The sequence below is a fragment of the Notolabrus celidotus genome, chromosome 5, assembly GCF_009762535.1.
Source record: "Notolabrus celidotus isolate fNotCel1 chromosome 5, fNotCel1.pri, whole genome shotgun sequence".
NCBI classification, from domain to species: domain Eukaryota; kingdom Metazoa; phylum Chordata; class Actinopteri; order Labriformes; family Labridae; genus Notolabrus; species Notolabrus celidotus.
Genome location: NC_048276.1, coordinates 5,793,183 through 5,811,159, shown reverse-complemented (window position 1 = coordinate 5,811,159; position 17,977 = coordinate 5,793,183). Strand labels below are relative to the sequence as shown.

Here is a 17,977-nt window from a genome sequence, read left to right as displayed (position 1 = left end):
GTTAAAAATCATCCTGAAAGGGATTTACCTTCCCAGTAGTCGCTGCTGGTTGCCATGTTTGTTATTGACATGTCATCACGAGCCGTCAAGAAGAAGTACCTGTCGTAATCTCCTGTTGAGTCACAGCGACCTCTAGTGGTTTCCGGCTGTTCTATTAGAAACACTCAGAGAGGAAACTCACTGATTATTCTGAGGTTTATAAGTGACACACAGGAAGGAAGTCCAAAAGCTCATTGATTTATTATGTAAATAGACTCAATGAGAACAAATGGTTGTAAATTGTAGCCCTACATCATGATAATATACCAAAACAAGACACCAAATTACAAGTTATATATTTAAATTGCATAGAGAAAGAGATATATAGAGGTTTTCTTGGTAAAATAAACTTAAAGTATAAAATCAGACTTACTATTTCCAAAATATATAACACAATCAGCTTTACATAGGTTCTTATAATTATAAATGTGTAAGTTTGAAGTTATTTTTGTTTCTTTATATATTTCTGGTAGACCTATGTGGGTGTTGTTATTCTTGTAATCATAATTTTTAACCTGAATTTAAAACTATTAGTTTTTTATTCCAGCTTAAAATGAAACATACAACTTTCAACATGTGTGCAGGTAGAGAAAAGGGATATAATATGTAATGAATATATATATGTAATGTAAGTGTATAAATCTTATGTGCTTTGGCAACAACATGTCTTTGTTCATGCCAATAAAGCAAATTGAATTGGATTCTTGAGTATATTTAAATATATGTCAGCCTCATGTACAGCCTGAGCAATCCTACTGATCTTAATTTAAAGCTGCTGAACATTCAGTGTGTGTTGAATTTGGTACCCTAATTTCAGATTTTACTTTTTCATCTTAGTACTCATCACAAATGCATTTTTTTTTCTGTATTAAAATACATGATTAGCTTTTCCATTAAAGGAAATTCATGTTCATACTAATTCATGTTTCTTTGTTTTAAATATCTATGCTTTTTGGTATCGGTTGCTCTCTGCTCTCTGATGCAGCATTTTGAGCTTAGCTGATGTTTGATCCAACATTGCCAGGCTGCAACATTCAATCAATCAGATATACCGACGTACTTATGTGCACTATTTTTTCCCTATATTTCAAATTGCATACACTTGTTCATTTCAGAAGCTTCAGAAGGCTTTCAAGATGTTGGCTCACAGTTGTACTTTGGCTTGCTGCCTGTTGATTTTACATAACTTCAATAAGTGAATGTTTCATGGTCAGGTTTCTGAAATGTGAGCTGCTCTCTGTGGTGTTGAAGCATCAGTGGAGGAAGACAAATAAGCATGTAACTGAAGCACACACCACTCACTTTGTGAATCTCTCTGTTTTTTGCTCATTCTCTTTATTCATCGTCTTGAACATAGGCAGTCATGGATATCACAGTAACAGCAAGACTGGTGATGGTGTTGATGTTGCAGACAATGACGATGATGATGAGGATGATGATGCCACCAAAGGTGGAGATGAATGAGAGCAAAATGTTGGAGGTGTTTTCATCGCTCTGTAGCCAACCTGAGCAGAACAGGCCTCTCTTTCACACTGATTCAGCTTTTTCTCATTCCTGTTTTCTGTCTTTCTCACATCTTTCCTTTTCTTTTGTGATGATTCTTTAAAAAAAAGTGCTGTGAACAACTGACACCAGAAAGCACCCGAAGTCTGGCCCAGGATCCTGCTAAGACTAGCAGGACCGGTGGAGCCGTGAGATGGAGGTTTGAGGAGAGGAGGAGGAGGAAGGAGAGGAGGAGGTGGAGGAGGAAGAAGAGATGAGGAAATGTGAATGAAGTGCTCCCCTCTTAGTGCTGGATCCTCCTGATGGACTGAATCTGGGGAGTCTGGGACTGGGATCCAAACTCACGGTAACACTTGTACTCTCCTCCGCGGCAGTCGCTCTCCAGGATGTACTGCTGGCCACGATAACCAGGGAACTGGTAGCACACAAAGCTGCAGAGACAAACAAGAAGACCCTTACTACCCACACCAAGTCAACATGGCTTACAGTCTCTGAAGGAACCCAAAGAAGATCTCTGTGCTGTTTCTCCTTCTCTCAAACATCATCATGATGGACTTACGCTCCAGTCTGAACGTGCATGGATCCAACCTCCTTGTTAATCCAGCCCATAGCCTGCAGAGAGGGGTAGTCGTCGCTCAGCTCGAACTGACGACCCAGCATGTTCTCTGACTCGAAGATGGTCATGCGGGACTCCTTGTGGTTCTGTGCAAAGAAGGAGAGATGAGGTTTAGGATGAAGCTCAGCCCTGAAGTGAAGTCGGAGGTGTTTGTGTCGTGTGTTGAACTCACAGCACAGCAGATGGGCCTGAAGGAGATCATCCTCTCAATGCGGTAAGAGTTGCTGCCACTGTAGGCCTCGAAGCAAGGGTAGTCTCCCTTCTCCAGGATGAACTGCTGGCCGCAGAAGCTGGAGTGCTCGTAGCCGACCCAGCTGCACGAATAAGGGGAATACAAGAGTCAGAAACCAAGGACGGAGGGAAACTGAAGGGGATTAAATCTGAAATCTCCTGGACAGTTCGAGCTTGTTATCATTTATTAATAAACAAAAGCTGTAGAATGATCAGACATTTGTTGGATGAACAAATACCAAACTAGCAATTGGATGCACCGGATCAGGTTTAGGACACAATATTTTCCTTGATCTTCAGAGTCACTGACTATTTTCCTCTTTCCCTTAAAATCCAAAAATCAAAAGCGATGATCGGTGGATACGTACGCGCCACACTCGACCTTCAGGGAGCGGATGTTCTCCACACCACACTCCATGATGTTCTGGCAACAGGCGGTGAACTCCATACGCCTGCCCTGGAAGAACTCCTGATCGTACACGGTGATCTGCAAAAAAAAACAAGCGCAAGAATGAAGATGAAGACAACTCAAAGAGATGCAACTAAAACTGTAACACCAGTGTGCAGCTTCATGCGCTTATGGATGCTGCAGCTGGATGCTTACCTTCCAAGGGCCCATGGGCATGGTGTTTATTTGAGCCATTCTGTCCTCTTTTTCAGTTATATCTGTGGGGGGAAAAACACACACAATAAGAGTAAGGATGGATGCATTGTAGCTCCTCTGTGTGCTTTTTGCTACATCTTAGCTTTCCCACATCTCTGACATCAGCTTAGAGGATAAACTCCAGTTTTAAAACAACCTCTTAATTTGTTGTAAAGGTTTTTAGTAAGCACACAAATCAAGCCTTCCTCATGTTTCTTGATAAACTACATCAGAAACCCTCATTACATCATCAATACAGCTTGGGAGACTTTGATGTACTTGTGACCAGTTTAACCTACCCTAACTGGTGAGCGGTGTGTCGGAGTGTTCCACTGAACGGTCTGCAGGGTCGGTGTGTGTGGGGGTATATATATACACCCATGGGTGTCTGAGGCCGGGGGGCAGGACCGCCTGGACTCATGTCAGCAGTTTGCTTTGGTCTCCTTTGTTTTGTTGTGTGAGCCACAGAGGGGTTAACACACACAGACACTCAGGGATTCATGCTAACACAAAGAGGGCACGCTGCGTTACATACCTCCCTGAGCTAAATCTATATGTTAGGAAAAAAACCTTCAGTCCGGTGTATAGATCTATTATGAAACAAACATACAGGGTGTGAAACTCAGAGTCAGTTATACACAAAGAACTGGTTTCAATATTCGGTCTCATCATGGATTAGAAGCTGTTTTTAGTGGCCACCTATATCGTGTTTTCAAATGTAAAAGGACACTTTTGATAATCATGTCATCCTTGATATGTTCCTCTCTATTCCACAGTTTATACATTTCTGGAAAGATTTGCATGACAAATCTCTAAATATAGAAACACTATGAGGGAGAGGAAAAAAAGTAATGCCAAAGTAATTCCAATTCATGATGTTGTCCCCTCAAATCAAAACCTATGAAGCTCTAGGAATGTCCATAAAGCTCACTGAAATCCCCTCATGAAGAAACAAATGCATATTTAATTTAACTTCTCATCAATAGATGAAAGATTCTGTATAATATGTTTTTGTGTCAGATGTCAGAAAGGCTGGTTTATATGTCTGCATCGACCCTACGCAGCAGTGGTCGACGCGGACGTGAGCACTAGTTAATTGTGCGTCGATGTGTCCGTGTCGCGCAGCAATACTCCCCCTAAACACTAGAGGGCAGTGTGGTCTCTCTGGCCTGTTTCCGGCCCTGCTATGTTTTCTGTTTACTTTTTCACAGTGATTCAGAATGTGTGTAAATAATGTTCATTTACAGCTGATACATGTTGCTATTTATCATACAGACATGATTACAGGGAAGACATCGGAGGACGGACGATCCCAAAGGTGCTGTAAATGCAGGAAATGCAATGCTGCCAAGCTGACCAATCCCAGGGCTTGTGGTCCACGTCAATTCGATGTGCAGTTACATTATGGAGGAAGTGCGCTTCAGCTACGTACGTAGGTATGGGAGCTAAGCGAACCTACGCCCGTAGGCTTTGTCTTCGATTTGATGCAGAGATATCAATTAGGCTTTAAAGCTCCTGTGTGGAACTTTCTGTCTGTGTAGGTTTTGGCGCCCCCTTTGGACAAAGTGGCACCTCCTACAGGTTTGCTGATTTTGTCCTATAGAAGAGTAAAACAAAAATCTATCCCTGCTTTCTTTTCACCACCTACTTCCTCAAAGCAGTTACAGGTATTTAAAATGACAATAACTCTTTTGTTTATGGTCTCTTGCAGGACCTTTAAAAGACAAACAAAAAAACATTATGAATGAATTATGAATGTAAGGATGCATGTTAGCAAGCTATGAACGGTGTTTTCATGAGAACAAATTAAAAGTTATTCCAATCAGGGACATATTTAGCGTCTCATTCAGCAGATCAGATACGTTCATTTACCTTTAAGTTACAGATTTTGTGTTGTACAGTGTCACTGTATGCACTGAGTTTCTCTGCTGATACATGTACAGCCTGTTCATCAGACATCACCATCCTGTTTGCCAAGACTCAGGTCAATAAAGTTGGTCTCCACCCTCTGTTCACTCTTTCAAAAAGACATTTCAAAGCTCACATCATTTCCTGAAACTTGAAGAACAAGTTTCATGACAGCTGAACAAACTGAATCCTTGACATTTACTGTGGGTGTTTATCAATCAATGAAAAATGTTGGACTCCATGTTTGATGAAGAGGAAGAAGTTTGTTGGCTACAGAAGGAACGCTGAGTCGTGGAAGCACACCAGGTGGGTGTTCAGAGATGAAGCCAGATTCAACACCAGCAGAGGATTTGGTGCAGTGTTTGTCTGTGGTTTTAAATTGTGAATGAACGTACCTGCTGCTATTTTAGGAAAACCTTTACAAGTGAGTAAATCAACAATGAAGGTTAGCAGGGGCGATGGCAGCGACTGACGGGCTTGTTGGCAGGAGTGATGGTGATTTGGCATCAAGCGATGAGCTGCAGTCGGAGGCTTCGCTTTCAGGTAACTGTGAAAGGTTATTATTACACAGAGGACATATTGTAGTCGTTGTGTGACAAACTAAGGAGCTAAAGTCAAGTTTCATCACTTTTTGTAACTCTGATTGATCTGAAACATGCCATCTCAAAGAAAAGAGGCTTTCATACACTCTGAAACTGGTGTTGAGTGAAATCAGAGAGGTAAGTTTCTCTCTCGTCTAGCTGCACCGAACAATAAACATTTAGGAATGGCTTACTGAGGTCAGCACTCTGCCCAGACTCTCTGTCTGTCAGTGTGTGTGTGCGTGTATGTGGGTTAATGTTTGTGTGTGTGCATGTAGTCCGCTGATTGTGACACAGAAGAGGGACACACATGGGGACATTTTTTCTTATAACGTCACAATAAAACTTTTCTGTGAGCACATTCCTGATCAAAGTGGATTTGTTCAGCTCAGAGTGTGAGGACACGACATGCATACGTGTGTGTGTGTGTGTGTGTGTGTGTGTGTGTGTGTGTGTGTGTGTGTGTGTGTGTGTGTGTGTGTTTCTGCTGATGATAGCAGCAGCAGCAGCTCAGACGTGACAAAAGGCGTGCAAACTCAGCAGGCCGATGTGAAGAGCCCACAGGGAGCATATAGCCGACTCGCACTCGTCCACATATCAACACTTCTATACGTGGTGTGGCGTGAGAATCACACACACACACACACACACACACACACACAGAGGACACATTTTCACACTGATTACAAATAAATAAGCTCCAACTAACACATCCATCCTGAAGGAATATCTCTGAATGTGTCTTTTTTTCTTTGAGGACTTTTGAGAACTTCAATTTTAAATATTGTTTTGTGATTTTACTGATTTCTTTGAAACTTGAAAACATCTTCCACATCAGAGAAACGTCTGACTGTAGATTTATTCGGTGAGTAGCTTTAACTACCACAACTCTTCTCCACCTTAAAGGGTCTTCCATCAAAATATTGTAAACCTGATCATTAAAGATGCTTCTATGTCTTTCTTAAGCTTTCATCAAACCCAAAATAAAACAAAGTCAATATCACAAACTGGTGTTGCATTACATGCCAACGGCCTCTAGGGTGCATCATTTCCACATTAACTCTGAGTTTGCAGCTCCATATGATGAGTGAGGAAGATGATAGCTGCACTCTGATGATGCCTGCAGCTCAATAGGGTCAGTAACTGCAAATGAATGTATAGACAGGATAACTTCGACCTCTCAGCTGGGTTCCCCGTCTCTGCACGTGGACCTGAAGTCTCTGAATATATCATTTAGACCAGCCTTTGTCTGAGACTGTGATTTTGTGTTGTGGTGTCTGCTGTTATCTGCAGTTGCAGCTGTTACGCTGGAGCTTTCATGGCACACAGAACTGCTGCAGGTGTGTGAGTGAGACCTCCAGGGAGTCATGTATCAAGAGGGAGAGAGAGAGAAAGAGAGAGAGAGAGAGAGAGAGAGAGAGAGAGAGAGAGAGAGAGGAATCCAACCTGCCATTTTTTAATGACACATTATAATGAAATATTCTTGGGTTAGACTACTTCCTGCATGAGACTACTGCCGTGAATATAAAGACTGCAAAAAGCAGCCAATGAGAGCTGAACTCATTTCAGGTCACATAGATTTGGTGTTTGAGGATGCAGCTTAAGCTTAGACTCTAAACCCTCAACACAGTTTTGGCTGAATTGTCGGAGGCTTAGGGCACAAGCATTCAGATCATAAACTGAATCAAATGCAGCAACAACAGTACAGTGCTTGATTTTAAAATGAAGAATGGCTCTTTGTACTGGTTCTTATATAATGCTGCTTCAGATGTAAGCTGGTGCTTTAATGTCTTCAGGAATGTGCTCAGGTTTAAGTAAAAATAGTAACACCTTAGTGTAAAAATGCTGAGTCATGTACATTAAGTCTAATGCTAAAGCAATATCAGAAAAAAATGAATTGTTTCCTCTCCTGGTTTAAGAACACGTGTAGAGGTTTTTATAATAATAATAATAATAATAATAATAATAATAATAATAATAATAATAATAGTAAAAGAAAATAAAAGAGAAATTTGAGGAAGACAAATAAAAGGGAATAAAATTTTCGAAGAATAAAAACAACATAGGATAAAAGATTAATACTAAAAAAAATAAAAATTAAAAATTAAAAAATATATAAATATAAGTAAGTAAATTAACTAATTAATAAAATCCTGCCAGTGATACTGCAGGAATTACTTTTTTCTTATCTGTGAAAACTGTCAAAACATAGAAAACATGAACATGAATAGCATAACAGCTCCCTCAAAATGAAGCCAAACATTTGGAGCTCCCTCTACTGACCAGCTTTAGTATAGGTCATAAAGCTTGCCTCCTCCGTGTTGACAGATGGGACATGGGTCAAACATTAAAATCAAAATACGTCACAAACGGGGCGCTGGTGGACTAGCAGTCTAAGCGCCCCACATATAGAGGCTACAGTCCTCGTTGCAGGGGTCGCCGGTTCGATTCCCGGCCGGTCGACCATTTCCTGCATGTCTTCCCCCACTCTCTACTCCCCACATTTCCTGTCTCTCTCCACCTGTCCTATAAAAAAAGGCCAAAAATAGAAATTAAAAAAAATAAAAATACATCACAAACATTTTTGTAAACATGGTCTCTTTCAAATTGTGGGTAACACACTTTGATGTGCTTCTAATATACAGCCTGGGTATGAATATTTCAGTCTTTAGCTGCTAAATTAAGATTTCAATAACAAACACATCTCTTCTCTAGTATTAAAAACATTTACAAAAGACACTTTTTCCTGTCTGCAAAGTTCTGATTGCTTAACATTTGTTTTTGAGGTACAGTGTGTAGAAATGGGAATATTTAGTGATATCCAGCAGTCAGATTTTAGATTGCAAAGCTCTCTTGCTCAGTCCTCTAGTCGGCCAAGCGACAGTGTCCTTCTCGTTCAAGAAACTCCTGTGACTCATCATGAGTATGATCCTTCATTTGTACAGTTAATACCATCAGAAATGTTTTGCAAACAAGCACCACTCTCCTCTTCTTTGTTTTATGACTGCTGCATTTCAGGTGCATTTAACACCCTAAATACAAAACCTGTATGTTACTTATTTGTCCGTTCTGTGCTATCAACATGGTGATGCAGGATTGCGGCCTCTGTGGAAGAAGACCCGCTCCTTATGAAGATATAAAAGGCTCACAATAAGTTAAAAACACAAAACAATCTTTCTATTCAGGTGATTAAACACTAATTTAAACAAACGTATTATTAATATGTTCCATTACTGTTCAGCTCAATGCTGCTAAATACTGCACACTGCACCTTTAAGATAAGAGATAAGATGAGATATTACTTTATTGATCCCCCGGGGGGGGAAATTCAGTTGTTACAGCAACCCAGACATAAGTACAATCAAGAAGAAGTTTCAATAAGTAAAATAAAATAAAATAAGATAAGTAAAAATTTAAAACATAGATAAATAAAGCTACAATACAATTTAGATATATACAATGTTACAATGGATTTTAAATATAAGTCATTACAGGCAGTATTAAAAATGTTTCAGTAGTGACAGGTTGACATGGTGTGATTATGGTTGGTAATGACAAATTAAGCAATAAGTAAAAATAAATATGGGTATGTAATATGATCATGAGTTGTAGTTACAATAATAATGTAATATAACATAAAATAATAAGTTATAAACACAGGTGAGAAACCATTTTATTCATCTTTAGAAAAGAGACCATCATCATTGTTGTTTTATTTCCTGTCTCTCTTCTTCAGTCAAGAGAAGATGGGGCGTGGTATCCGACGTCTGGATACATCATCCAATAGATTTAAACTTCTGTTCAATCAATTATCCAATCAGGATTAAGCCTCATCTTCAGTTGACTATATAATTGTCTGCTAAATGTTTCTCTGTATAGAGTGTGAGGAGGACAGTAATATGAAATGTGGGGAGTTTTTATTTTTATTATTTGTTCTTATTTCAGTAAAATCCAAGGGAAGCTTTCACACCACTGAGATATAGTAATGTTTGATTGTTGCGCGCCATGGTCGGTTACTGATTGTGCGCTCGGGGACCAGACGCGCTCAGGACGCTGTTTGGGGGGCGTCTGCTTGCCGTTGAGACACACCCCCCTCCCAGACAGCCACAGCCATCTGCCTCCTCTTGTCCAATTTCAAACCCAGCGCATTATTTGCTGCAGCCTACAGACTGACACAACCGCATCTACGTCTGTGCGAGCTGCTGCGCACAGAGAGATCCAAAACCAGCCCCCTCTGCGCATCTCTCATCCATCCAACGGTAACCCGGACTGTTTGCATGCAACCTCGAGACAGACTGCCGCGGATTGGATTTAAGCACGGGATAACAGACACCAACTGTGCATCCTTTCGGCGAGGAAGGAAGGGAGGGAGGGAGGGTGGAGAGGGAGGCAACTCTTTAGTATCTTAGTGCCCTGGGTTAGGAGAGGGGGGAGGAGGAGGAGCGGAGAATGAGCTATTCTTGTACCAGTAGAGGCAGCAGCCAGGACCCAAAGAGTGCTAAGAAGCCTGCCGGTACTAATCCGGCCAGAGACACCGGAGGCGCAGACAGCACCAGCAACGGCAGTCCGACGCACACGGCGGCGATGAAGGTGAAGAAGGGCTGCAACTCGGCAGACGTGGGAGTCCCGGTGACCACGGAGGAGGACCTGCTCGCCAGCGCGGTGATCACTCCTGAGGATGTGCTGGGCTTGCAGAAGATCACAGAGAGTAAGTTCAGCTGAAGGCAGGCTGAGATCTCAGCTGCTGGATGAGTCATGGTTCACGTCATTACAGAGTCCCCCTTGTTTATGTAATGTATACAGGCCCCATCCTATAACACATGGTGAGGTATCACAGAGCCCCCTCTTTTGGGAAGGGTCGCCCACCTTGTCTGGCTGCACGTGCGTTTTGAAGCTGCTTTATTGACATCTTGGCAGCCCTGGATAACCTGAGAGGCAGAGTTATGAGGAGGTTCAGTCCAGCAGAGAACAATGGAGTGGCTTCTTACATTTGAGAGAGTATTGAGGAGCAGTTCTTCACCTTTGGATGGTTTTAGGAGGAGGATTAGGAGCTGCAGTTGTGTTGGTTGTCCAAAAACTTACCCAGGTGTCTTTAGTGTTTAACTAAAAATGCTGAAACTGAAGTCTGCAGGTCAGTTCTGCAGTCTGGTAGCTTTACATTCAAATGAACTCTTACAGGACATAACAGGAGAGTAAAGCTATAACTTTTAATGCAATAACTTTCATTACTTACAGTCAAGAAGCAATATTAAAACTAAAGAAATAATGATCAATCTCTGTCAAAATCCAAGTAAAGGTGCAAACAATATAAATCCTCGCAAGAGCATATTTGGACATTATTTAGAGATATTTAATCAGTAAAAGTGTCATATTAAAGTATCAGTCATGCATTTTGTGGAAGTAACTTAAGCTTAAATGTGAAGTGTCCAGGTGGCAAATAATTTGGCATCCAATTTTCTAAATTGTGGCCCTTTTTGACATTTCAGAATATTTTAAATGCACCTGAATGCATCATTTACTGTCTCATAAAGCATGTACAGCCGAGGTGTAGACACACTTTAAACTCAGTTGTAAACAAACAATTAATGTTTGCATCACTAAGAGCCTTTACAGCCACATTTTAACCACCATACCTGCACCTGAAGGACACTCTGATCTCCTCACTCTGCTTCTTTATTATGTGACACTAAAAAAAGCTGCTGATCACATTACATTATTACTCAATGACATCACTTTTGTAATATGTTGCATGTCCAAACATGTCTAAATCAAGCCTCTTATAGAGAAAAACAGGGCTGGCAGTAAGCTCTTGTGTGCACAGGAACACCTACTCCCATCTCCACCTCAGCTCTTAGAGCAGCAGTTAGCTAACAGGTGGCCAGCAGGGCATTGGACTATTTAAAGGCCGGCGTAATACCTCACTTACACAACACGGTTACATTGGGCGTTACAGAGAGTGGTTACATGCAAACACTGCGCTGGATGTACTCCAAGCTATTTTAGAAAGTGATTGGTCACCGTAACTCACGTAGTGCTTCTTTTGACGGTTATGTACCGGTTTAGCTAACACGTGTGACCGTCCCGTTCTTACGTCAAAGACACCTTCACTCAAATCCTGCTTCTTAAATCTCCTACTTTTCCGTTGCTTCCTTATTGTTTTCATTCAGCTCTTAAATACTGAAAGTTTGAGTCACAATGAGGAATGAGATCTTGTTTGCTCGATGTAGTCTGAACACAACGTTCTGAGACGGCGAGGAGAACATCCTCTGCTGGCTCTCACTGTCGAGCCTGCTGCTTTCCTCTAATGGCCTTAAACTGGTCTTTTGTGAGGAATGGGAGATTAACGGGGTTGTTTGGATTTTTTTAAGTGGGTTAGTATTTGTACTTAGGAGTAAGAGCTGGGTGATTTATCAAGTTTTTTTCAACAAGATATTTCATGCTGCAAGGAAATAACATCATGCTTCTTCTGTAGAGCCACCAGTTTGCCTCGCCTCTCTCCATCTGATCAAAATTAAAACTCAAAAACCTGCCTCTCCCCTGCACACTCACATCAACAAGTCCTGTATGCAGTGACAACATGAAGACAGACTGTAGCAACACTGCCAAAGAGGAGGTGGTTGGTGAAAAAGCAAAATATTGGCCCGCTTATTTGGAGATGGTATGGGTTGAAAATTTCACTCTCTTCCTCTACATCTATCCATCTCTCCAACTCCAACTCGGTCTCAGCAGATGTGTGTCTAACATGAGTCTGGTCCTGCTGGAGGTTTCTGCCTGTTAAAGGAAGTTTGTCCTTGCCACTGTAACTTGCTAAATGCTGCAAAGTGCTCTGCTCATGGTGGATTAGGATGAGATCAGACTGAGTCCTGTCTGTAAGATGGGACTGGATCTTATCCAGTCTTGATGTTGGGTCTTTGTTAATGATATAACAGAGTAGGTCTAGACCTGCTCTGTTTGTAAAGAGTATTCAGGTAACATTTGTTGTGATTTGGAACAACTCTCTTAATGCATTTACGACAGCACTATAGTGCAAAAGCAGGTGTGTTAAATGTCCCTCTGCAACCCAGAAAGTGAAGCCTTTGCAGCCGTCTGTACCAAAACAATCCACGCTTAAAGCTTCATTTACCCGTGTAGTGCCTTATGTAAAAAAGAAAAGGTGGTGATATTACCGAAGTAGTGGCTTATCATGTTGCCAAAGTCATGGTTTTGTTGCAACTTTGGGACAGGGTGGCTTTAAACAAATGCAAAAAACTGACCCAAGGTACCAGCTGCTTAGTCACCATTACTTGTAAGAGAAGAGTCTCGCTGCATGCTCGCAACAGTAATACAGTCCCTGTGAGGAGATGCTGGCTGGAGTTCCAACAAAGAAGCCAAGCCTTGTGGGGGCTGAGGAAAAAAAACATACTTTAATAACTTTAAAAAAGCTCAAAGACTCACTCAGTCATGGCTTTAACAACTGCAGACTTTTAGAGATAAAATAGAACAGCATTTAGCAAGTTACAGTGGCAAGGACAAACTTCCTTTAACAGGCAGAAACCTCCAGCAGGACCAGACTCATGTTAGACACACATCTGCTGAGACTGAGTTGGAGAGAGGGATAGAGGGAGATGAAGAGAGAGATATTTTAAACCCACACCATCTCCAATTAACAGGCCAATATTTTGCTTCTTCACCAACCACCTCCTCCTTGGCAGCGCTGCTTGCCATCGCTGTTTCCAGGACTTGTTGATGCGAGTGTGCAGGGGAGACAGGTTCTGAGTTTTAATTTTGCTTGGAGGGAGAGAGGCGAAGCAAAGTGAAGAGGAACTGACTTTGATAAGAGAAGTAGGCAAACTGGCAATGAGCAGAACACTTTGCAGCATTTAGCAAGTTACAGTGGCAAGGACAAACTTCCTTTTAACAGGAGGAAACCTCCAGCAGGACCAGACTCATGTTAGACACACATCTACTGAGACCGAGTTGGAGAGAGGGATAGAGGAGGTAAAGAGGGGACATTAACATGATAGAAGTGGGCACGTGTTTGGTTTGATCTGCAAAAGGCTGCAGTTGTTGAAGCCATGACTGAGTGAGTCTTTGTGAGGATCTGTGTCCAGCTGAACAGGAACATTGTAAGAACTCTGTCTCCCACGCTGGTCCTTATTATGGTCGAGGAAACTCTCATTTTCCTACCTCGCAGCGTCATCGCAGGAGGCAAGAGGAGGAGGAGGCACGTGTGAATCACCACAGTAACGTAGATGCATGATGGAATCACTAAGGCAACGTGAAGCATCTCCCTGTGGTTACAGGCAGCAGGGCCTGCATGTCTCTCCTCCCACACACTTCCTTCTCTGCTTTCCTTGTTTCCCCTCTGTGTTGAACAGGACAGTTTGTAGTTCTATGCAGGGAAATGGACATATGAGCTCTCAAACTGGGGGGGTCAAACAAAGCAGGAAACAACCAGAGCCCTCTCTTGAGAACCTGAAGCCCTGCTGTCCGTGACTGCTGTCTCTCTCCGCTGCACATTCTCAAGTGGCTGAAATTGATTCCCTTTCTAAGTGGCATGATGCATAGCCAACAGTTCTTAACACATCTCTGACAACACTCCTGAGTCGAACACTTGTCCCTCAGTGTTGGTTTGTTTGCAGCTCAGATTTCTGACAGCACAGAAAACTTTCTGAGAAAAGTGACTTTAAAGTTGCCGGGAATCCTTTAGTGCTCCATCTGTTAATCAAAGCAAGCTGCAGAGCCTGATGAAGATTTGCAGAAACAGAGCCAGCCTTCTGTTAAATTGACTGATCTGATCCAAACTTATGCTCTTAGCTGAGTCTTAATCTGTCGAGTCGGAGTGGGACTCATCACAGCCCTTGATGCCGACTGACAGGCTTCCCTGCAGAATCTCATTTCTCTGCAACTGGCAGATTGTTTCAGCATTATATTTCTGTTCCATTTAGAGGTGCATTGATTGATTGATTGATTAATAAGTCAGCTGAGAGAAAGAAGACGGTCTTGACAGCCATAAACATGAAGCATTGAGTGTTCGCTTGAGTTTTTTATTCCAATGCAAGAAAAACAGGTGAAAATGTCAGTTTTTAAAAATCAATTTCAGCTTCTCAAAAAAGAGGATTTCTCCCTTTCCTTGTAAAATAATTGTTAGTTTAAAAGCTTTAAAAGACAAATGTTTTTTGGAAGATATCTTGTAGATTCACCTGATTAATACAGTTTTTTCCTGCTTAAGTTTGTTTATAAAAGTCTGAAAGTGTGAAAAAATAGCTCTTTAAGCTTTATAGTATATTTCATGTATGACATAAAATTGGGACATATCATTAAAGTGGCAATCTGTAGATGATATGTGCAGTATTTAGCATTTGGTACATTATAGGGATGTCTTGATCATTTATCTGATATGAGACCTTAATCATCAAGTAATCATCAACTTGTTAGATTCCTTGATAACACAGTTACAGAGTGTTTGAATTAAGAGTTACTATGCTACTCAAATCGGTCCACAATGCATGCTTGATGAATGCAGCCCAAAACAAGTTTTTTTTTATTGTGTGGTACATTTATTGTGTGTAGAGTCCAGTTCAAAATTCAATTTGCCGGGTGCCATATTGGAAATGCTGAACTCAGCCTAACTTCTGTCGAGCTAGTGTGAGGTAAAGATGCGGGCCTTTAGCCTTTTCGCTAACAGCTACAGTGTGCCCGCCTGTCAATCAAGTCAGCCATGCCCTTATTTGGGCAAGACTTGTAAGTTTAATATCTTCAAAAATAACAAGTTATAATAAATTCACTCCTGTGCAGTGTGTGCAGAGAGAGAAATGAGCTATTCAGACCTAAACTGTTTTTTGTACCAGACTGTAAACATGTTTATTTCTGCTGTAAAGATCGTCTCTTTGAATTTGTGTGTATGTGGTTTCTGGTGTTTCTGCAGCCAGCTTCGAGTGGACACTCGAGGAACTGCAGTTTTTAGCACTTCAGCATTGGCTTCATATTTTAAGACCGGTTTAAACAGGTCTTATCCCTCTACTTCTATCGTTACTAACCTAACTTCAACATTCACACTCCAAACAACCTTGAATTGACCCTGATATCACAGCTTCTGCTGAACTGCCATGTTTCAGTTTGTTAAGGTTAACTGAAACCAGAGACCGTCACATTTCTTGTTTGTGTTCGCACGCTTGGTCAGAAAAAGCTGAGTCTAACATCATCTAGAAGTAAAAATGATACATATGTATGTTTCAGCTAGAAAGAAACAAATTGTAAAAAAGAAGAGTAGATGCATCTGAACAACTAGCAGAGTTTTAAAGTGAGCATCAAAAATGAGTGTCACCAATTACAGGATGTATAATGGGTTTACTATCTCACCTTCTACTCCTGAGTTTGTTCAGGACACAATGACATCAGACTGAAGATGACCTTTGACCTTTTGAATATATGGGCTGTCATTACTTTGTCTTTTTTCTCCTTTTAGATAAATTTACAGTCTGAATTATTGAGATACAGAAAAAGAACATCTGATTGGTTCATTCCTGGGTTCAAGGTGAGGTTTGTGGAACCCAGAGAAGCTCCTGGACGTCTGGACAGTTGGGAGGACAACTGTTCTCTCAGAAGCACATAAAAAATCTTAAAACAGTATATAGTATATTTGTGAAGTGCTGTTGTGGCATCATATTTCCTGCGTTGCGTTTTAAAAGATGAACCGAAAACCCTGTTCAGTCTTTGGCTAAATTCCATCCATCTGAGAGAAACAACATGCGTTTAAAAACCCTGTCAGTAACACCCACTGAGGCAGTTTCACAGCTTTGAATAACATTTCCTGAGTTTCTTTAAAAAGACCACAGCTGTGTTTGTGTGACAGACAGAGTACAAACCAGACTGTGTGAAAATGGTCTCTGTTGTGAAAGCAGAAGAACCGCTTGATGATCTGTGAGAATGAACTGTTTGACAGCCCACAAGGTCTTTAAAAGCCTCCAGAGCTCAAATAACCCACTCAGCCCCACAGTGTGTTTTTAAAGCAGCGTGCTGGTGAAGATGAGACGTAGATAAATGCTCTGAGCTGTGAAGTTAAAAAGAGAAGTAGGTGATAGACCAAGCTAACTATATTTGCTCATCGGGGTCATTTTAAGATGATAGTGGGTCGTATAATTTGAGAAAGAACAAACAAAACCTCAGACTGCTTTTTGACCTTACATGTCTGCCATCTAGATAAGCTTGGTGTCTAATATCTGGTACTTATTTTACTTCTTCTGATTCTGAAACTCTCCCCGTTATTATTTGATCACAGCACTGTTGCCATGATGCAGTGTTCATCAGCAGGCGAATTCAGGTCTGTAAGGCAGTGAAGGATGCGTCATCCTCTCTGCATGCTTTTAAAATGAATCACAGAGAGCTCAGGGGAGGAAACTGTTACATATCAAGTTTGCTTTTTAGTAATATGGTAGCTCCAAGGGACAATATATCATGCAATCTGATCAAAGTGTAGTTTAGAGATGTGTTTTATTTTTCATTCTTCATTATTTAATTCTTTCAAGTCAACATTTTGTGAAAAAAGTCAGAAAACTTTGCAGGATTGTTGAGTTAATTCTTTTTTAACCAATAAATGTAACATTTTTGTAGATGTTAATTATAATACAACTTCTGCCTCTACCATATACTTTTAGAAAGCAAAGTGTGTTTACTTTATACTCAATATATAAGCACAAACATGCTGAAACATGCAACTGAAAAAGGAGACTAAAATCCATGCCAGCAGCTCTGTGAGGATGCTCTGAGCTACATTCTAAAATCAGGAAGTTAACCCGCTAAAATCACAATGCTAACACGCATTGCGTTGGAACAGCATGCTAACATTCCATTGTGGAATACTTAAAGCTTATCAAATTTGATACTGAACTAAATTTGACCTGCCAATAGCTCCTCTTTAGGAAACTATTTTGCCACATTTTGTGTGTATGTCCTCCAGTTTTAATTGTAAGTGTATTAAATTGAATATTCATTTCCTCAATGCATGATACATTAACCCATAGACTGTATAATAAAAGGACGTAGTATCTACGATGTCACTCATCTGTTTCTGAAGCCCTGTTTTGAAGCCGATCATCAGTGGGTGCCATATTGTAAATGCTGAACTCAACCTTACTTCTGTCGAGCTAGTGTGAGGTAAAGAAGCGGGCCTTGAGCCTCCTTGCTAACAGCTACAGTGTTCCCGCCAAGTCAGCCATGACCTTATTTGGGCAAAACTTCTAAGTTTAATATCTTCTAGACTGCTGAGTAATAAGTGTGTGCCTGAAACCGTTTATTGTATCAGGCTGTAAACATGTTTATTTCTACTGTAAAGATCGTCTTCTTTGAATGGGTGTGTATGTGGTTTGTGGTACTTTTGGAGCCAGCCTCAAGTGGACACTCGAGGAACTGCAGTTTTCCAGCACTTCAGCATTGGCTTAATGCTCGCGGCCTGAAGTTGCTGCTTTCATTAACCAA

General features: G+C 41.1%; 3 protein-coding genes across 4 annotated transcripts in view; 1 reads left to right on the top strand and 2 right to left on the bottom strand.

Annotated features, from left to right (window-relative positions):
* Positions 1-155, bottom strand: part of LOC117813163 (Golgi SNAP receptor complex member 1-like) — a 38,797-nt gene extending 38,642 nt beyond the window's left edge. Inside the window, exon 1 of the mRNA XM_034684282.1 lies at positions 29-155. Coding sequence (XP_034540173.1) covers positions 29-71 — 43 coding nt within the window. The 5' untranslated portion in view covers positions 72-155. The remainder of the gene's footprint in view (positions 1-28) is intronic.
* Positions 156-1,391: 1,236 nt separating this feature from the next.
* On the bottom strand, positions 1,392-3,400 carry LOC117813068 (beta-crystallin A1-like). Its single transcript, XM_034684136.1, has 6 exons — positions 3,332-3,400; positions 2,994-3,055; positions 2,758-2,876; positions 2,331-2,472; positions 2,102-2,244; positions 1,392-1,973 (listed from the first exon to the last, which is right to left on the bottom strand). The coding sequence occupies exons 2-6, from the start codon at positions 3,030-3,032 to the stop codon at positions 1,826-1,828; spliced, it is 591 nt and encodes a 196-aa protein (XP_034540027.1). The 5' UTR covers positions 3,033-3,055; positions 3,332-3,400; the 3' UTR covers positions 1,392-1,825.
* A 6,013-nt stretch (positions 3,401-9,413) lies between these two features.
* The window catches only part of unc119b (unc-119 homolog b (C. elegans)), a 28,643-nt gene continuing 20,079 nt past the window's right edge, over positions 9,414-17,977 (top strand). For both annotated transcript variants that reach the window (XM_034682821.1, XM_034682820.1), the window contains exon 1: positions 9,414-10,229. In XM_034682821.1, the coding sequence (XP_034538712.1) occupies positions 9,971-10,229 (259 nt within the window). In that variant the 5' untranslated portion in view covers positions 9,414-9,970. The remainder of the gene's footprint in view (positions 10,230-17,977) is intronic.

Bases quoted from the DNA above. Each gene is read 5' to 3' on its own strand.
- LOC117813068 (XM_034684136.1), bottom strand. From the start codon at position 3,032: ATGGCTCAAATAAACACCATGCCCATGGGCCCTTGGAAG. The intron at 2,245-2,330 runs GTGAGTTCAACA...TTCTTTGCACAG, and splicing joins TCAGGCCCATCTGCTGTGCT to AACCACAAGGAGTCCCGCAT. The intron at 1,974-2,101 runs GTAAGTCCATCA...TTGTCTCTGCAG, and splicing joins ATGCACGTTCAGACTGGAGC to CTTTGTGTGCTACCAGTTCC.